The sequence below is a fragment of the Hypanus sabinus genome, chromosome 8 (assembly GCF_030144855.1).
Source record: "Hypanus sabinus isolate sHypSab1 chromosome 8, sHypSab1.hap1, whole genome shotgun sequence".
In the NCBI taxonomy this organism is placed as follows: domain Eukaryota; kingdom Metazoa; phylum Chordata; class Chondrichthyes; order Myliobatiformes; family Dasyatidae; genus Hypanus; species Hypanus sabinus.
The window spans coordinates 137,753,809-137,775,370 of record NC_082713.1 but is presented as its reverse complement, the minus strand read 5'-3'; the positions used below and the strand labels follow the sequence as shown (position 1 = coordinate 137,775,370).

At 39.9% G+C, this 21,562-nt stretch overlaps 1 protein-coding gene across 4 annotated transcripts in view; it reads right to left on the bottom strand.

Moving 5' to 3' along the window:
• Nucleotides 1–21,562, bottom strand: part of parvb (parvin, beta) — a 69,818-nt gene that overhangs the window by 37,873 nt on the left and 10,383 nt on the right. For 3 of the 4 annotated variants that reach the window (XM_059977961.1, XM_059977964.1, XM_059977962.1), the window contains exon 2: nucleotides 19,272–19,442. The exons of the other annotated variant lie outside the window; for it this stretch is intronic. In XM_059977961.1, coding sequence (XP_059833944.1) covers nucleotide 19,272 — 1 coding nt within the window. In that variant the 5' untranslated portion in view covers nucleotides 19,273–19,442. The remainder of the gene's footprint in view (nucleotides 1–19,271; nucleotides 19,443–21,562) is intronic. 4 annotated transcript variants of the gene reach the window in all.

The window sequence follows — 21,562 nt, the reverse complement described above, 5'->3', positions numbered from 1 at the left end:
ACCAATGGCCCAATTAACTGGAATGCACTGTACTTCCATCAGCCAATCACTCACTATGAACAATTCCTCCCTCAATGATTTAAAAATATTAAATGTTAAAATAAGTAGAAAAAAAATGACTGAACTTTGTTTCCATCATTAGAATATGAGAAAAAGTTAGCCAGCTGGTCTTCCAAGCCTGTCTCACTAGTACCTATCACTGTGGCTGATCGACACCATTCCCACCTGCACTCTGGTGCCTTACTTAGCTTATTTTTCAAACATGTATACAACTCCTCTACAACTACCTCTATCGATCTCACCTCCACAAAACACCAGGATAGAGAGTCCCTGCTGTATAACAAGTGGTCAACTCCAATGCAAAATCATCAGCCTGTAATATGAACTCTATCTTTCTTTTTCCAGATATGCTAAGTGACTGGCTGTATTTTCAAGAATTCTCTTTTATTTCAGGGACCCAAGCAGTCCGTTCAGGTGCAGCAGCAACACATCTTATAGCTGGAACACATTTTTTTTCTCTCTCTCCTCTATCTTCACTGAACTCTTACTGTTCGGCCAGACAGATCAGCTATGAATAACTAACAAGCCTTCACTGCTCTCACTTAGATGTTAACAAATGCAGATACATCATCTAGTTTCTCCTTGTTCCCCCCCCCCAATACATACATCCCTTTACACTCTCCACTCACACCCCCTCTCGCAACTTCAAATATCCTTGTCTTATTAGTTTCTCGTTTTGATTTTAAAAAATAACTCAATTTCTCTCTCCACAGATGCTGCCTAATCTGCTGTGTGGTTCCAGCCTTTTCTCTTTTCATAGTAGACAAAAGCTACATATTACTGAGCAACCTCTCTAATCCTGAAAATTAAATTTTATTAACACTTTTCCTCTCAGGATTTCACTAAGCATCAAAATAATACAAGCAATGCCAATGGATTCAAAGTAACAACAAGTCAGTGATGCAATGATACAGACCAGCTCATCACCTAATTCTCTGAAACTCACTCAGAGGCATAGGCATCATATCTGTACTATATAAACCCAATGGCCATTTTATTAGATATACCTACTTGTTAATGCAAATATTGTCTCAGTCAATCATGCGGCAGCATCTCAATGCAAATACGCATACAGACATGGTCAAGAGGTTCAGTTGGTGTTTAGACACCAGAATGGGGAAAAAAAATGACTTTGACCACGTAATTCTGGCTAAGGTGGTGCTGTTGAAGATGAGCAACGGTGGTTATCAAAACAAGAAATAAAACTAAATACATTACTCATAGCACTTTTTTCTGTAAAAAAAAAGGTACGCAATCACAGCAAATAATGAAGAAACAAGCAAAGATGAGGTTGAGTTGAGAGCTGACATGTGCACGTGCAAGCCAAAGCCCAGATGAGGTTGAGGTATTTTTGAGGCAAAGTGGGGCAGGTGGAGAGGAGGAGAAGGAGCTTCAAAACCACTCCACCTAAACAGAGGGTGAGGTTTAATTGGTCTAAGCACCAGGCCGATTTGGAATGGTTGTGTATGGGCCAAAGTGTGGCTGTGGGATCCAGGCCCTATCGATGTCACAGGGCCTGGATCTTGGAACGAGGAACAACCCAGTGTAGGACGATCTAATCACTGTGTCAGATGGATTGAAATGGCAGGGTGCCGGAACCAGAGGCAAGGGTTGAGCTGATTCAGTCTACTACACGGTGATGTTTACTCTGCTATGCGCAGAACCTATACTGAGGCTATAGCCTGCTCAGGCTGCTCCAAGCTTTGTGTCTGCAGGCTCTGTGACATCTACTCTGCTATGTGCTGAACTGAGGCTTATATGCTAAATGTTATTTATTAATCTTATTGTTTACAAGGTTTGTTTCTTTTCTCTCTCAACATTGGGTGCTTGTTGGTCCTTCTACTTATTGGAGTTCCTTGTTTTGTGATTGCCAATACGGAGACGGATCTCAAGTTGCATAATGTAAACATGGTTTGATAATGTACTTTGATCTTTGAACAACTGTGCCAAATGTGGTGGTTTGTGTTTCTCAGAAACTGCTAATATCTTGGTATTTTCATGCACAACAGCCTCTAGAGTTTACAGGGAATAGTGCAAAAAAAAACAACCAAACAGCAGCAGTTCTGTAGATGAAAATGCTTTAAGAGGTGAAAGTAGAACAGCCAGGCTGACAGGAAAACAAATGCAACTCAGACTTCCACACATTTCAACAGTGGTGTGCAGCAAAGCATCTCTGAACACAATATGTCAAACCTTAAAGTGGATGGGCTACAGTAGAAGACCATGAACATACACCAAGTGGCCACTTTATTAGGTACAAGAGGTACCTAATAAAGTGGCCATGAAGTGTACAAAATTGTTAAAGCAATGATTTTGATCATTAAAATTTATTAGGCTTGACTTACTTACAAAAGTTTAGATATAATATTGTCAAAAAAAAATTGCTGTGGCTTCTAATTACGGCATCTAATGGTACGAGTACGAATTCTCAATCCTACCTACAGTTTAAAGGGTAGAAGTGCACTAGAACCAGGGTGATTTTACCCATTATCAGCAATAAATATCCGTCCTCTGCTTGTTATTTCACTTCCAAACACAGAATCGCAACAAGTAAATTGAAGCTGCAACCTTACCTTTGCTTCCACTCTTTTTGGTTCCGCACAAGAGCCCTGCCATGTTTTCATTAACAGACTGTAACACAACTGAGCAAAGTTGCATGCCAGCCCAGCTGCAGGGGGAGAAGTACAACTGGGCCAAGCACAAGATGAGTAACTAGGCACCACATGTCGTTTCTGTCACTTTGACAGGAACGAAAGCGGTAAGATAGTAGGATGAGTCGCATGCATTGATAAATGGTTCCTAAGTAATCCTGCCTTAGAAATCTTGAACACAGTGTTCATACTGGCCTTCCGATTTCCTTTTACCCCAATGGAATGTATAGTGAAACAGCAGTTTGCAGGTATGGGACACAATGTTTAAATGGTTTAGTAGATAAAATAATGATATTCTGAATACAAAGATAACTTCTGATGAATTATGGTCTGATAATTTTGAACTATTCACTATATCTAAAAGTAGCAGACTCCTACAGTATAAGCAATGATTGCACTTTGCTTCATTGATGAGCTTTAATTGTATTTTTTTCAGACTTTGTTGCATGTTTGGCGGCATTTAATGTGGAAATTAATCCTAATTAGGAAAACACAGTAGGACACTATCTTGAGTACTAAATGATTCTCATTCTATTTTGACCTTTTTTTCTTGTTGATGGGGTGGAAGTTGAGCTGAAATATCAGAATATGCATCTTCTACAACAAATCCATAAAGTCCAAATTCATCTGCAATATGACTGAAATTCTCAACTTGCTTATTTAAACAAATGTTCAATACAGCCAAAGCTAGATTAAAATTAACATGATTGTAATTTCTGAATATTTTTAGATGAAGAATTTGAATCTAAATATCTGAAATGGAAATCACGACGCAGTGCCAAAAAGAGACAAAGGATTGATTCAAGGTAGCTTCAGTTCTGAAACCACATTCATGTCAAACAGCATAATCAGCATATGCTCAGATATAATTTTGTTTATAGTCCTCTCTAGCTCTACTGCATTATAGACATAATTACAGCATTAGTCTTAAGAAAACAATCTGTAGCAGCACAGATCATGAAGTACTGGCAATTCAAATATATACAGCTTTGCATTTTTTTTCTTTTTCATGTACGCATATCAAAGACAACTTGAATCTATGTTAGTTATGTTGGTTCTTTGGTGATTAGTGAGCCACTGTGGGAACTCTTCGTGGTGGGAAAGATGCACGGGTCATTTGTGAGCTAGTGTATTTGCTTAACAGAGCTCAAAAGCAGACTGCTTCAAGAGCCTGGTGATGTTCAGATGAGTGATAGCCTGCTTAACACAAGCAGCTGAATAACTGGGTCCTTGGTGTTGGGGCCCAAGAGGATATTGACTGCACGTTTACCCCTCTAGTGAACTCACAAATTATTAAATGATTATTATTTTCTAGCAAATTGACTTTATTTCTTACACCCTTCACATATATGAGAAGTAAAAATCTTTACATTACGTCTCTGTCTAAATGTGCAATGCGCAATCATAGTACTTTATAATAGTTTATAATAAATAGAATAATCAATGTAATATAGAGTACACTCAAATCAGTGTGAGTTCATCAGTCTGATGGTCTGGTGGAAGAAGCAGTCCCCGGAGCCTGTTGGACCTGGCTTTTATGCTGCAGTATCGTTTCCCGGATGGTAGCAGCTGGAACAGACAGCATTGAAAGGTATTTTGCCAGTGCCTGTGTTAACCTGCCATTGGTATTCCAGTTCTGAGAAGCAGAGATTTGCTAGATCATGAGGTAGAAACTACAGATCTATCTGGTAGGCCATGAGTTTTCTGGCAGGCCTGAGGTCTTGAACCTCACAAACCTTTTTCCTCAACTGACATAAGTCTGTACTTGATGCATTAAAGGCAACATATCTGCTTTTACCACGTGGTAGTGCCTGGAAATGACATGTCACAGTCTCACAATGGATCTTTACTGGCAGAGAGCTGTACAGTACTGTTGGAGAAAGTGAATGTTGGACCTCTGTCTCGCAGATGTTGAGTGCAAAGCCATCCTCCAGCACACATCAATAAAAAAGTCATATCTTGGAGCTCAGCTGCCATGAATGTACAATACTTAAGTATTATCTGCACACAGTAGCTCCTCTACTGTACCTGGGATGACTTGTTTCCAGAAGATTGACACAATAGACTAAACAGTTTCCCATTAGCTCCACTCTAACAAGAAGTTTCTTGGAGGTGAAGAAAAAACAGGAAAATTGCTGAGGTAATGGCCTTCACTGTGATTGGTTTTGCAAACTCATTGGACAGCATCAAGGCTTGCATTCCATTGTAGAGCAAATTAGGATGGAGAAGGTGGTTAGTAGGCAACTCACTGTCAGGAGGGTGTCCCACAGTTCCTCCCAATTGATGGACTAGTAATTTGCTACTCAAATAAAGCAGCTTCACTGTGAAAGCTGAGATAAGGTATAAAATCAGTTCTGCATCAAAGTTCAAACAGGGAACATTTATTGTAAAGTGTTTCCCCGGTAGCAAGTTACCAGGTAATCTTGTTATACAACTAATTACAAATAGGAATAGTGCTCCTGAATCCTAATACAAGTAACCTGGAAGCAGACAATTGCTCACTCCCAGGGATCAATAAGTAGAGGATGAATCACGTCAGCACTGTCTGCACACTCCTGGGCAGGAGAACAGTAACATCCTTAAAAGGCAAAGAACTGTTTTCCTCCCAGGAAAACAGTCCAACTGGGAGAACTAAAATATGGCAAATACTTAGGTGAAGCACAACTCCTCTGCATTGAAAGAAAAGATTAGCTTTATTAATCATATTGAAATAATCAAAACATACGACAAAATTCATCATTCATCAGTACAGCCCGATGATATGCTGGGCAACCTCCAAATGTCACCCAAAATAGCATGCCCACCCAGTGTCACCCAGTGAAAAACAGAGCAGTGGAATCATAGCTTAGAAGGTAGAACAAGAAAATTGTATTTTTAAATCCATATTATACAACCTCTGCAATAGAGTTGGTCACTTCTTTTTAAACAGTAAATAGCACTGAAGTTAAGTTGGAACTCATGGAAGTCCAAAAGTAAGACAGTCAACAGCAATATATACAAGATACTGAGTGCTCAACTTTCTCAATTACAGTGTGCAGAAAATGGCACGCCACAAAGTCTGCAACAACATAATCTCCCTGACAGTGCAAGAGTCAGCAGCAGTAAAAGCAGAAAATGAATTGGTATCAAGTGGAGAAGGGGAAACGACTAGCAGCCAGTGCTACATAAATTTAGTTTTAAAGGAATTCAAGTCTGGAACATCCTGACAGCATTTTCAGGGATGTACTTCAGGCTACAGTGTCAAAAGAACAATTTTTCACCCCTCTTACTTTTGGTCTTGCTCACACTTCTGGTGTTGAAAGAAAATGACGCATGACTACACGCAAAGTGTGTGTGCCAGGAGTTTTGAACTGGCAAACATTCCACAACAGTATAGTAGAAAACTGCCCTGCCAAGAGCAAGATCTTCTCGCCGCTGTATGCAAGGAGTTTGTATGTTCTCCCTGTGAGCACATGGGTTTCCTCCGGGTGCTCCAGTTTCCTCCCACAGTCCAAAGACTTACTGCTCAGTAGGTTAATTGGTCATTATAAATTGCCCCATGATTTGGCTAGGGTCAAATTAGGGGTTGCTGGGTTTTAAGAGTTGGGAGGGCATACTCCGCACTGTATCTTAATAAATAAAAGTAACAAAAAATGAAGTAAATGGACAATGGGGGGGGGGGGGGAAGCATCTGATGGTATGCATAAAACAAGTTGATTTTCAACTTAAACCATTTTCCTTTCTTCTGAGTCGCTCAACAGGCCAGACCAATATTGAAAGTCAACGACCCATTTCCCTCAATCAAAGTAGAAAACAGGAAATCAAGAATATGCTTGTAATGTGCCACCTTTTGTGCAAGGAAAGAGAGGAAGAGAGGTTGATGGTAGAAGGGAGAGGGTACCTAAAGAGTACCTGCAATCTCATGGCTTACCACAATATGGTTTGCTTTCAAATTACAACTGAATTGAAACCTCATGCAAAATTTTGCCATCTCCTAAAAGCTTAAGATTGAAGCAAGTAAAATACTCACTATCCACCATGCAGGATGGAATGCTTCAGCAATCCTTTAAAATTCATGTACATCACAGATGTTCATTTTAAATTATGTCTGTAAAGGGTTGTGAAACACTTATACATTCAGCACACGAGAGGATTGTCCAGTCATCACCTACATCCACTGTGATGCAGTGCTTTGAGAGGTTGATCGTGAAACTTATCAACTTCTGCCTGAGGAGTGACTTGAATCCACTCCGGTTTGTCTTCTGTCACAACAGGGCTACAGCAGATGCCATTTCTTTGGCTCTTCACTCAACCCTGGAACATCTGCACAGTGAAGATGCATATATCAGGATGCTCTTCATTAACAACAGCTCTGCATTCAACACTATCATTCCCTCAAAACCAATCAATAAGCTCCAAACCTTGGCCTCAATACCTCCTTGTGCAACCAGATCGTCAATTTCCTCACTTGTAGATCCCAGTCAGTTCAGATTGGCTACATCTCCTCCACAATCACCATCAGCACAGGTGCACCACAAGGTTGTGTGTTTAGCCCCCTGCTCTATTCACTTTATGTTTATGGCTGTGAGGCTAAGTACAGCTCCAATGCCATATTCAAGTTTGCAGACAATACCACAGTCATTGGCCAAATCAAAGGTGATGACGAATCAGCCAGTATACAAGGAGATTGAAAATCTGGTTTAATGACATCAGCATAAGAACCGCTCACTCAATGTCTACAGAACCAAACAGCTGATCACTGACTACAGGAAGAGGAAACTGGAGGTCCATAAAAGAATGCTCATTAGGGGACTGAAAGTGGAGGGGGTCTCTTACTTCAAATTCCTTGGGCATTATTATTTTACAGGATCTGTCCCGGGACTAGCACAAAAGTGCCATTACAAATAAAGCATGGCAGAGCCTCTACTTTCTTAGAAGTTTGCTCAGATTCAGCATGTGGTCAAAAACTTTGATGAACTTCTATAGTGTACAGTGGATAGTACGCTGACATGGTTGCATCACTGCCTGGTATAGAAACACCAATACACATGAATAGAAAAGCCTACAAAAAGTACTTGATACAGCCCAGGACATCACAGGAAAAGCCCTCCACAGCAATGAGCAGATCTACAAGAAGTGGTGCCACAAGAAAGCAGCATCCATTATCAAGGACACCCCCCATCCAGGCTATGGTTTCTTCTCGCTGCTGCTGTTGAGATGCTGGTACAGGAGCCTTGAGTCCCACACCACCAGGTTCAGGAAAAAACTATTATCCTTCAACCATCAGGGTCCTGAACCAATGTGGATTAACTTCACTCACCTCAAACTGAACTGATTTCCACAGCCTACGAACTCAGTTTCAATCGAACTGAATTGACTTTATTACTTACATCCTTCACATACATGAGGAGCAAAAATCTTTATGTTTAGTCTCCATCCAAATGTGCAATGTGTAATTTACAGTAAGTTGTAATAAGTAGTATGTACAACAGGACAGTCAATATAACATAGAAATACAATTGTACCAGTGTGAATTAATCGGTTTGATGATCTGGTGGAAGATGCTGTCCCGGAGCCTATAGGTCTTGGCTTTTATGTTGCGGTGCTGTTTCCTGGATAGGAACAGTTTGTGGTTGGGATGTCTCAGGATCCCAATGATCTTTCAGGCCCTTTTTACACCCGTCTTTGTAAATGTCCTGACTAGTGGGAAGTTCACATCAACAGATGCGCTGGGCTGTCCGCACCACTCTCTGCACAGTCCGGAGATTGATGGAAGTACAGATCCCATACCAAGCAGTGATGCAGCCAGTCAGGATGGTCATACTTCTTCCTCTAAAGAAGGTTCTTAGTATTTGGGGGCCCAAACCAAATTTCTTCAACCATCTGAGGTGATAGAGGCATTGTTGTGCTTTTTTTCACCACACAGCTGGTATGTACAGACCAGTAAGATCCTCGATGTGTATGCAAAGGAACTTAAAGCTGTTCACCCTGCAAACCCAGATCCATTGATGTCAATAGGGGTTAGCCTGTCTCCATTCCTGTACTCCACAATCAGTTCCTTTGTTTTGCGACATTGTTTTCTTGACACCACTGTGTCAGGATGCCTCATTATTATTTGAAATTAGGCTAATCAATGTAGTGTCATCAGCAAACTTAATTAGCAGATTGGAGCTATGGGTGGCAACACAATTATGGGTATACAGAGAGTAAAGGAGGGGGCTTAGGACACAGCCCTGAGGGGTACCTGTGTTGAGGGTCTGGGGGCAGAGGTGAGGGAGCCCACTCTTACCAACTGCTGTTGATCTGACAGGAAGTCAGGATCCAACTGCACAAGGCAGGGTGAAGGCCGAGTTCTCTGAGCTTCTTGTCAAGTCTGGAGGGAATTATGGTATTGAAGGCTGAACTGTAGTCCAAGAACAACATTCTCACAAAAGCATCCTTCAGATGTGTAAGGACAGTGTGTAGAGCTGTGATTATTCCATCATCTGTCAATCTGTTGTGTTGATAGGCGAATAGTAGGGGGTCCAGTTTGGATGGTAGCATGTTGCAAACGTAGTCCTTGACCAGCCTCGCAAAGCATTTGCTCATTACTGAAGTGAGTGCGACAGGATGCCAGTCATTCAGACATGTTACTTTGGTCTTTTTTGGTGCAAAGACAATGGCGAATGTTTTGATGCAGGAGGGCACTCTAGACTGGGAGAGGGAGAGATTAAAAATGTTTGTAAACGCATTTCCCAGTTGTGCTGCGCATGGCCTGAATACCCACCCTAGGATGCCGTCCGGTCCCACAGACTTGTGACTGCCCACTCAATGACTCTACAACTCATGTTCTCACTATTATTTATTGTATTTGCATAGTTTGTCTTTGCACATTGGCCTTTGTGTGAAGTTTTTGATAGTAAAAACCACCAAGAGGATCATTGGGTCTCCCTCCACCCTCCCATTTGTGACATTTACTAGCAGCATTGCAGATAAAGGATCTGAAGCCTTATTGAGGATCCCTACCACCCATCCCACAATCTCTTTGACCCACTACCATCAAGAAGGAGGTACCGAAGCATCAGGTCTAAGTCTGCCAGACTGAGTAACAGCTGCATCTCTCAGGCTATGAGACTAATGAATACCCAGTCACCATCGAGGTCTCGTCACTAAGACAGTGAGCTGTTTGCCTGTGTTGCACGCTACATGCGTTTTGAATTACATTTTATTAACTTATTTATGGTTAATAAATATTTTGGCTTAAGTGTTATGCATGATGTACATTTTGTGGGTGCACTGTAGTCTGAAGGAACATTTGGTTGGATATGCGTACAGTCAGATGACAATAAATTTGACCATGAAATTTTTCACTGATTCTATTGTGTTTCTTTGTACTTGTGAATGGCCACAAGAAAATGAATCTCAGGGTAGTATAGGGTGATCTATATGTATTTTGAGAATAAATTTAAATTTACTTTGACTATCAACAAAATTAAAATCCAGCTGTGGAATGTAGGCAACATTTTTATTGACAGGTGCTCAGGAATGATCAAACCATATTTTGAATGCAGCTTTTGTATGATATAGACACAAGGAGGAATTGAGGAAATATTTTTAATTCATATAACACATCAAGAGTATGTTCACTGGCCAAGATGTGAAATAGCTTTTTTTCTGGGTGTGTGGTAAGAATTGGGAGAAATACCAATTCCATCTCATGCTAGAATACTAAAACATCTTCGTTGACAGCACAGTTCAAAGTAAATCTATTATCAAGGTACATATATGTCGCCAAATGCAACACCAAGATTCATTTTCTTGTGGGCATACACAGTAAAAGCAAGAAACACAACAGAAAAAATGAAAGCCCAAGCCCATCAGGACAAACAACCAAGGTGCAAAAGACAACAAAATGTGCAAATATAAAAGGAAAAAAGGAAAAAATAATAAATAATAAGCAATGAATATTGAGATGAAGAGTCCTTGTAAGTGAGTCCATAGGTTGTGGGAACAATTCAGTGTCGGGACAAATGAATTACCCCCTCTGGTTCAAGAGCCATATACATATGTACTGTATACGTAGTACATTTAGTACAATGCGTGCTTCCGTTCAACATACTGAATTGGATTATCTACCAATGCATTGTGGTCAAGTTCTTTTGGCAAACAGGGCAATAAAGGGCATAAGCAACATAGATTACACACGGGAGCTACCAAACAAGATGTAATACAGGAACGGCAAATTCTATTTATAGGTCATTCTTGTGATGTTGACTGCACCCAAAATAAAAATGAAGAATTTTTGTTAGCTTTCACCTCTGTATTGCAAAAAAACTGAACTTTGCCTAATGAAAGTGTCTTATCATATATTTATTTTTCATGATGGGGACATCACTAACTTTAAACAACATGCAACAATAGCTGAAGTGCCAAGAAGTCTTCATGAAGGAGGATTCAATAATTCAATTATACAATTAACTCAGCTTTGTATCTGATTACAAGCTTTTGAATTAAACCTACTGGCAGCTCTACTGTAACACAAGTTTCCATAATTCGAACTGGCTATAGTGCGATTGATGGATTAAGGAACACTATTTGTCTTACCTGGGCCACATTGATTATAATGTGATTGTAATCACGAAAGCCTGTTTAAATCTGTGCTTTAAAGACAACTACAACCTGTTCTGTGATAATGCAACTTTTTATAACACAAGGTTTCTTAGGATCACTTTATAGCAGAACTACCTGCACTACTGTGGAAACCCTGTCAAAATCTTCTGCATTTTTGAGTCTTTAAAACAGCTGAATATCCATTTCAATATTTATCAATTACAGCTCATCGTTCAACACCATCATCTCCTTATGACGAATCAGTCAGCCTCAAATATAGGGCCTCTATACCACCCTCTGCAAATGGATCCCCAACTTTCTCATTGGGAGACCACAGTCAGTGCAGATTGTTAATAACATCTTGTCACTGACAATCAACACAGATATACCTCAAGGATGCATGCTTAAACCACTGTTCTACATTCACAACTTTGTGGCTAAGCACAGCTCAAATACCATCCATAAATACACCAGTGATATTACTGCTGTAGGCAGAATCGCAGATGGCAATGAAGAAGCGTACAGGAGTGAGATGGCTGAGTGGCATCACAAGAACAACCTTGCACTCAATGTCATTAAGACCAAGGAGTTGATTGATTGTGGACTTTAAGATATGGAAATTGGGAAAGCACACACCAGACCTCATTGAAGAGTCAGCAGTAGAAAGCTTCAAGCTCCTGGGTCTCAACATCTCAGAAGATCTATCCATCACATTGATGCCATCACGAAGAAGGCTTGCCAATGGCTCTACTGCATTAGGAAATTTAGAAAATTCGGTACGCCATCAAAAATTCTCGCATTTCTATAGCTTACGGTGAAGAGTATTCTGAATGGTTGTACCGCGCAAGCTCCCCTGCACAGGACTGAAAGAGGCTACACAGTGTTATAGGTGTAACAGCCTGGGAAAGATTTCATTGCTAACATAACGATCTTTCTGTAAAAGCAAGTGTTTGGGCGAGAGATAATGGGTGCTTTGGAATGTGAGCTGGGTCCTTTGTTCAGCAGGAGATGAAGAGGGAAGAAGCTGGAGAGAGCAGGTGGTAGGATTCAACCCGGTGGGGGACCTTGATTCGATGGAGCCAGGTGCCGAGATCGACTGAGGATCAGTGAATTTGACTTTTGGGAAAAGTTCAGCTCCAACTTGTGGACATTTGACTGTTAATTATAATGGGCCCTTTTATTTTTTTCCTTTACAACCCTTCAGTGAAGATTCATAAGCATAAATCGTATCCAGTGTGCTGCCTGTCGTTTCTTGGCACTGAGTTGTAACAGGGTAGCAAATTACACAGCATCCACACAAACCGGGGTTTGGGATGGGAGTGCCATCTCAATCTCACGGTTTTGGTAGGACCAGAGTGTGTATTCCCAACGGGGTTTCATAGGCTGAGGCAGTTCCATCACTGGTACAAACCTCCCTGCCACTGACGATATCTTCAGGAGGCGATGCCTCCGGAGGGTGTCATCCATCATTCAAAACTATCAGCATCCAGAATGCCCTCCTTGCAATACTACCATCAGAAAGGAGATACAGAAGCCTGATGAACAGCTTCTCCCATCCACTATCAGAAATCCGAATGGTCAGTGAACACTACCTTATTATTCATCTTTTATACTATTTAATTTTGTAACCTATAGTAATTTTTATGTCTTGCACTGTACTGCTGCCACAACAAATTTCAGAACTTATGTCGGTGAACCAAATCCTGATCTTCTAATTGTAATAATACAGAATAAACATACAAATAATTTGTAAGCAAAATAACAAATTTACAAACATAAGAACTTGATAAATATTATTTCCTTCTATCAATAAGAAATTATATAATTTACATAATTATCTTTTAGTGAATGCATTAAATTTTCTTTGGATTTCTTTCATATGAACCTTATTCTATTGCCGTCTAAAGCACTCCCTCATGATTACATATGATAGCAACACACACAAAATGTTGGAGGAATGCAGCAGGCCAGGCAGCATCAATGGAAAAGAGTACAGTCGACATATCAGACCAAAACCCTTCAGAGTTAAAAGGAGGGGTGAGGAAAGGGAGAAACACAAGGTGATTGGTGAAACCGTGAGGGGGAGAGGTGAAGTAAAGAGCTGGGAAGTTGATAGCTGAAAGAGGTACAGGGCTGGAGAAGGGAGTCTGATGAAGAGGACAGAAAGCCATGGAAGTAGAACAAATGGGGGAGGAGCATCAGATGGGCAGACAAGAAGATAAGATGAGAGGGGGGAAAGTGGATAGGGAATGGTGAAGGGGGTGCAGGACATTAGTGGAAGTTCGAGAAATCAATGCTCATGCCATCAGGTTAGAGGCTACCCAGACAGAATACAAGGAGTCCAGCCTGAGTGTGGCCTCATCACGACAGTGGAGGAGGCCATGGACAGACATATAAGAATGGGAATGAGAAGTGGAATTAAAATGGGTGGCCACTGGGAGATTCCCCTTTTCTGGTGGGCAGAGCATAAGTGCTCAGCAGAGCAGTCTCCCAACCTATGCCAGGTCTCACCAATATACAGGAGGCCACACCAGGAGCACTGGATTCAGTATTTGACCCCATTCGGCTCAGAGGTGAAGTGCCGCCTCACCTGGTAGGACTGTTTGGGGCCCTGAATGGTAGTGAGGGAGGAGGTGTAACTCTTGTTCCGCTTGTAAGGATAACTGCCAGGAGGGAGTTCAATGGGGAGGGACAAATGGACAAGGGAGTTGTGTAGGGAGCGATCCCTGCGGTAAGTAGAAAATGGAAGGGAGGGAAAGATGTGCTAGGTGGTGGGATCCCATTGGAGATGGTGGAAGTTGCAAAGAATTATGTGCTGGATGCAGAGGCTGGTGGGGTGGTAGGTGTAGACAAGAGGAACCCTATCCCTGGTAGGGAGGCAGGAGGGAAGTTTGTGCACTAAGGATTTATTAATGGCAGTTCAAGTTTGCGGCCCTAATTTTCTTTCTCCACTCAGGCAGCCAAAATCTATGCTAGCATCAATTCTTTCCTTCTCTGAAAAAAGATACACAAGATATATAATATTCTCCATTATATAATATGCCAAGAACTTTGCCGACACAATAGCAATGGTGGTGAATTTTGTCTTGCTATCTACATTCACTGAGAATGGAAACTACTAATTTCTAGAATCTTGCTTTGCTCCTTGACTGTCAATGGCAGTGTAAAACAGCAGGTTGCTTGAGGATGTCAAGTGTAAGTCCCAATCTTTCCTATGTTTTAGGAGAATCGACAATGACCTGAAAATCAATCACAGAAAATCACATATAAAAGCATCAACTCCTTACTGTAACTTGACACTCAAACTGGAAGGAGCTTGATGCTTAAATGGAATCAGGATAAAGAATAATATTTGTCTTGTAAATCAACTCCACTCCAGTAGAAAGTGCAGTACAGTAGAGCAGCGAAGACTGACAAGAGGGTCAATGCAACAACACAGCCTCCAGTCTATACTGGGATTCAGTCTGTCATGGACAAACTAGTTAGGATTGTAGTATGTCATCATGCAGCTAGTTTAGAATGGCTATTTAAAGCATTTGAGATCCTGTGACTTCAGAGTCACAGAGTATTAAAGGAAAACTATTTTGTTCATTGTGGCAACAAACAGAGCACTATGTCCACTTCTGGTCACAAAACTTCAAGAAACAGGTAAACCTCACAATCAGCGATAGACAATTATACAAAAGTGAAAGTAGATTTATTGACAGAGCAATTATTAATCAACTCAAAGTCATAATGGACACAATGATTTTGCATTTATCCTCCAACTGGCCCAACAACAACAACACAAGCAGAGACCAAAAATTTATAAGTTGTCCATTAAAACCACTTTCTGGGATCAAAAGGTGGATCTGCGACAAAATCTTAAAGGGTATTTCAGGTGCAGTCAGCTGGGTTTTAACTGCCATCCATTTTAGATAATAGATCTAACTTGAAATTCTCTTTTCCAATGTTAATTGTTAGCCTATTTCTCTTGTATTTTCTGGCCTTTTTTTAAGTATAACGTTTGTAATAGTTTGCTCAAGTACAGGTTGAATCTTCCATAACACAGTGTCACCTACTGGACAATCATGATAACATCAATGGACACCAAACTCAAAAGTGATGTGAAATGTTGCATGATGACAGATGAAAAACTAAAGCTACCCCTACAAGTGTATAAAAGGAACATATGACTTCATTCAATTTGTATTTCATGACATCTTGATCTTTTCTCCTACATTTTACTCGTACAGATGAGTTTGCTATTGCCATGTCTTTCCTGAATATTGAGGTTGCATTAAGCTTTGACTTTGAGGAGCACTTTGAAAAAATTTGCAATATCATGAAAGATCCTAACCTTTTTAGTTATAACATCATTAAACAATTAACCAGAGTAGGGAAAGGATGCTCCAAATTGGAACAATGCATCTTCACCCCACAGCATGTAATTCTAAACCAAGATCACAAGATTTACTTGACAAGATAAATGATTTAAATAGAGGCATTTGGGATGACTCAGGAAAGATTTTACTACGATTAGCACAGATTATGATGTTATGCCTTCTGGAGACAGGTTGAAAAGGTAAAGTCAATATTCCAAGGTTTTAATGATGTAGACATGGAAATGATGCTCCCATAAAGCTAGAGTTTGAGGCAATAAATGGAATACAAACAAAATAACAGAATACTTGATCTGGGATCAAACATTGGATCTGTGACAACACAAAAATATAGGTATGCATGTTTAGTGTTTGTCTATTGATAATAGATCTATTTTTTAAAATCTGCTTAGTTTTTTTAGTGCCACTCTGTATTTTATATACTTTCTATCAATATTCTGAGTATGTAAAATGTTTTCAAGTAAAGGCTCAGTTTTCAGGTTAATTAACTATCATCACAACTAGAATACATTAGATGTAAAGTGGTTTTAAGGATAAGACTAAATTACAAACAGGAAGAGTAATGGGCAAAATTTAATTATCAAAGGACACATGAGGATGAATAAAGAGAATAAGACAAATCATTATCTGAAATTACAAAAGAAAAGTACCATGGATTTTGAAAATAATATGTTTAAATTCTGAAAATGCACATTTTCTTAACTTGCCAAATTGTTTTGGCCAAGGGGCCCAAATGTGTCCAGTCAGAACCTAATGTGGTATACTGCAAACTTACCTTAAACTTCATCTTAATAGTAGAGAAGGCTTGGTGTTGAATGTAAGAGTAGGGACAGGGCAGGCAATTAAAATTGCAGGTATTTCACTTATCCACAGTTAAATGCTATGGAAAGAACAGTGCATACCAGTAAAGGCCTGCTAAACATTCCTAACAATTTTTATTTTCATTTGCGACTTCATCTGCGATTTGAGAGGATGCTGTCCAAGTTGCATGCCATCTTGGACAATGTCTCCCATCCACTCCATAATGTACTGGTTAGGCACAGGAGTACATTCAGCCAGAGACTCATTCCACCGAGATGCAACACTGAGCATCATAGGAAGTCATTCCTGCCTGTGGCCATCAAACTTTATAACTCCTCCCTTGGAGTGTCAGACACCCTGAGCCAATAGGCTGGTCCTGGACATATTTCCACTTGGCATAATTTACCTATTATTATTTAATTATTTATGGGTTTATATTGCTATATTTCTACACTATTCTTGGTTGGTGCAACTGTAACAAAACCCAGTTTCCCTCGGGATCAATAAAGTATGGCTGTCTGTTCTAGCATTTACTGTATTCTATTTTTGGCTAAAATAGAAGGGAGTTACTAATAAATTCAAGAAGAAATTCAGGCATAATTTCTTCACACAGAGTATGGCATACTCCCTCAAAGAACAGTTGTGACAAACTGCATAGGTATGCTCAGGAGGTTAGATAGGTATTAGGGAGAAAAGAGTAAAAAGCTACATTGATGGGCATGGTGGATGGCATGTGGTACTTAAACAAAAGCAGGGATCCATTGGGTCAATGAACCCAAAAGACTTCTGGTGTAATCAGAACTTACCAGAGTTTATTAACACTGACGTTTGCTGTGAAATTTATTGTTTTCTGGCAGCAGTACAATACAAGACAAAAACTTCTGTAAGTTACAAAAATAAATAAATAGTGGAAAAGACAAAGGACTTGTTAAATGTGGTTTCATTGACTGCCCAGAAATCTGATAGCGGAGGCGATGAAGCTGCTCCTTAAATGTTGAGTGTGTGTCGAGTGTGGGTCTTCATAAATGGTCCATAAGGCAAAAACACTGCACTACTCAAACTTCAGAAACAGAAATTTATTTTATCCATTATAGAATTAGTTTCAAAGTGAACAGCTGTGGATGTGACAAAATATCGGTTGCTATATTGAGCAATGGGATTCATGTTATGACCAGAAAGTATGCAACTTTATTTCTATAGCACTTTTCAAACTTTTCAAAGGCAGTTTATAGCACGTTTCAAAGGCAGTTCAAAGTGCTTTACATAGAACAAGATTTAAACATCAAAATTAAAATTTCAGACAATATAAAACAGAAAAAAATCACACAAAATAGATATGATAACCAGAAGTTACTGCAGCAAATTCAAATTAAAAGCTACAGTGAAAAGAAAAGTTTTAAGGCTTAATTAAAAGAGCTTAAAGTTGGGGCAAACTTCAAATCCTCTGGAAGGTTATTCCAGATATGTGGAGCACAGTAGCTAAAAGCTGCTTCACCATATTTAGTTTTGACCCTGGGGATGGTAAGCGGACCTGCCCCAGACAACCTGAGAGTTTGGAGAAGGTTCATAATGCAGCAGAGATCGGAGATGTATTTTGGCCCCAACCCATTCAGTGCTTTATAAACCAGTGGTAATAATATAAAGTCATTCCTCCGATGGACATGAAGCCACTGTAGTGATCTGAGAACTGGAGTGATAAGTTTTACTTTCTTGCTCCTCGTGAGGACTCTGACAGCAGCATCCTAAATGAGCTGCAGGAGTCTTAGGTCATTTTTACAGTGACCTGTGATAAAGCCATTACAGTAGTCAAGCCTACTAAAAATAAATGCCAGGATGAGTTTTTCTAGATCTTGCTGAGATACAAGCCCTTTAACTCTCACTGTATTTTTAAGATGTCAGTAGACTGACTTTTAATTGTCTTAACGTGGCAGCTAAAATTTAAGTCCGAATCCATCACAACACCAAGGTTTCTGGCTTGGGTTGTGGTCTGTGTAACAGAGATTCTAATTGAGCACAGACTTTTAATCATTCTTTTTTTGGCACCCAAGAACAACTATTTCAGTTTTCTCTTTGTTTAATCCCCATTCTGGTCTACGATGCAATGTAAGATGCACAATGGCAACTAGTCACAGTAAACTTATGAAAACATCTTAATTTTTAAACAAAATCCATATATATTGCAACTAATTAAAAACAGTCAATGAACAAAGAACACAGTGTAGGACTAAACATACTTCTCTTTTTCAGAACACGGTATTTCAACTTCAGTTTAAAGTATTATGAAAGTTCAAATTAAAGTGTCATTCAACCCAGTCAATCAGATTCATCCACAAAGCATCCACAGTAAAATAAATACTGGATTCATTCAATCAACAAAGTAACAACAGAGAGTGAAAGATTAAAATCTTTCAATATATATTGAAGAAAATTAAATCTGCATTACCTCTTTATGCTGCATTATGAGAATAAGCCCAGAGGACTTCTTTATACATATAATCTGTGAATTAGGACTTGGAGTAAATTGTTTGGCCCCTTGATGCTGCTCCCACATTCAGTGAGATCTGGGCTGACCTGACAACTTCAACTCCATTATCTACACCCAGTAAACCTGCACAATTCTATCATGTTCACTGCTTGAACAAAAATATTGAAAGTAGCCCAGCATAAGAAACAGAAAAAAATAAATCTAGCAAATATAACACATCTAACCTATAAAATGAGTTTCCCCCCCAAATTGTACTGTGTAACAAACAAATATAACTCAAGTCAAGTTCCTGAAGCTGATCATTTAGATTACTGGCATACTTACTTTTGTTTAAGGATCTGTCTTCAATACAGCGGCAACAGTTTAAAATGGGACTGTTGGTAGGACAACAACAAGCTTCTGTTTCCCCTTTTTGCTGCCGTACACTGAATGAAAGTGCACATTACTGCCAGGCATTCTATAAGTGTCGTGGGATAAAAAGTATTCTTTGCATATCTGGACAAACACAAGGGGTTTACCAAAATAAACAGAAGTCATCAGTGAGATAAATGAAACAGCATAAAATAAGGAAGACTGCCACAATGATAGAAAATGAAACTTGCCTTAAAAGATTACTGAGGAAACAGATTAACTCTAATCTATGCATATCATTCTATAACACTTCTGAAAGAAAATCTAAAAACAGCTTTAACTTCATGCAGTGTAATAGCCAAAAACACATCTCATGAGTTGAAAGGGTTCAGGAATTATGGAAGCATGTAAATATAGCTGATATTAATTCAAACGAGAACCAGTCTTTAGAAAATAAAACTTATACACAATTTAACTTCAGCTGATGCTTATGATTACGGAAGCCAATCATTGGGCGTGGAACATTCTTATTCTGTCTGATTGAAACAAAGCAGAGGAAGACAACAGATGAATGTTTATAAGCACAAGAGATTCAGTGGATGCTGGAAATTTTGAGCAACACAAAAAAAAATAACGAAGGGACTCAGCAAGTCAGACAGCATCTATGGAGAGAAATAAACAGTTGACGTTTTGGGAAGAAACCCTTCATCACGACTGGAAAAGAACAGGGCAGGAGCTAGAATAAGCTGACGGGGAAGGGAAATGAGTACAGTCCTCACCCCAATTCCCTTCTCTCAGTTCCTCCTCTCTGCTGTAACAGTTCTCAGGATGAGGCTTTACTTTCTAAGACATCTGTAGTCTCCTTTTTACCAAAAGAATGGGGTTTCGCTTCCACCACCATCAATGCTGCTCTCACTGCATCACCTCCATTTCCAGCACATCTCCCCTCACGCCATCTGCCACAGGAACTTGTCTGCTTCTGTGCTGTGTTGTTCTATATTTTAGATGTGGTGTCAATATAAAGCAAATGGAACAGCATGGTTTGTCCCGTGTGCAATATTTGCAAATTATATAAATAAAGTAAAAATCTTGAAGAAAAAATCAAATACACATGGGAATAGACACCACTGAATGATCATTTGGGTGAATCAAGTTCAGAAGTGTCATTGAGTAAGTTTCACCTTGGGGTAGTGACAGCAAGATCCAATAAAAACAGCAAGTCTCAATGTGAGTGAGATTTACTTGATCCAATATAAAAAAAAGTAAGATTTGAGCAGAGCAGCCATTGTTGGAGTGGGTAGAGTTAGAATGGAGAACTGTAGCTTTGGCTCGAGAGGTTTCAGCAAGGCAGAGGTGCATAGCAGGAAGGAACAGCTAAGAGTTTTTTTCTTTTGTAGGACTCTCAGTACCAGTAACTGTGGTGTTAACTGTTCAGGCTAACAAAATGGCTTCTCTGTAATGTTACTTAATGCTGTAATGGGTTTCTGTATCTGGAATGTTTGGGTTATAACTGTAGATGGGGGGGGGGGGGGACCAACCAACGGAGAATTGTTTACCTATCTTGTACGTGTGAACTGAGTGGGAGTTCATGCTCTTTTTCTGGAGGCAAGTGAGAAGGGGGGATGTGTGAGGAGCAGACAGCGGTTCCAGGGCGGCGGATACTGGATGTCGGCGGTTCGGACGGTGGCCGAAGGCTCGGAAGGTCGTTGTGGATGGAACTGGAGGCATGAGCTCCAACGTATTAAAATATTATGTGCACAAACTGATAAACTTACTGATTTGGTGCCTTTAGGTTATCTGTTTCTACTAACCCATGACTAAGAGATAACTATAAAGTTGCAATTATTTACTCGACTTTGGTGTATTGTCTGGTATTTGTGTTGCAAGCGTGTACTGGGGGGGCATTACACCGTATTCACACCAAAGAATTGCACTATTGGCGGGGCAATGGCGGTTAACCCTAGGAGAACAGGGGTAAATTGGGGGCACGGATGCTACACTTTAATTACATATAGTATTAGTTTTATATAACAAAAAGGATAGCAAATTTCAAAATTTAAAATAAAATAGGGATGCAGAATCAGGTGATGTGTTGTAGCTGGTGGACACCATTACATTACCTAGTGACCATGTCTGCAGCAAGTGCTGGAAGCTCGAGGGGGCTCAGGCTCAGAGTTAATGACCTGGAATGTGAGCTTCAAACACTGTGATGCATCAGGGAGGGGGAAGGGTTACGAGTTTCAGGAGGCAGTCTCACCTATTAG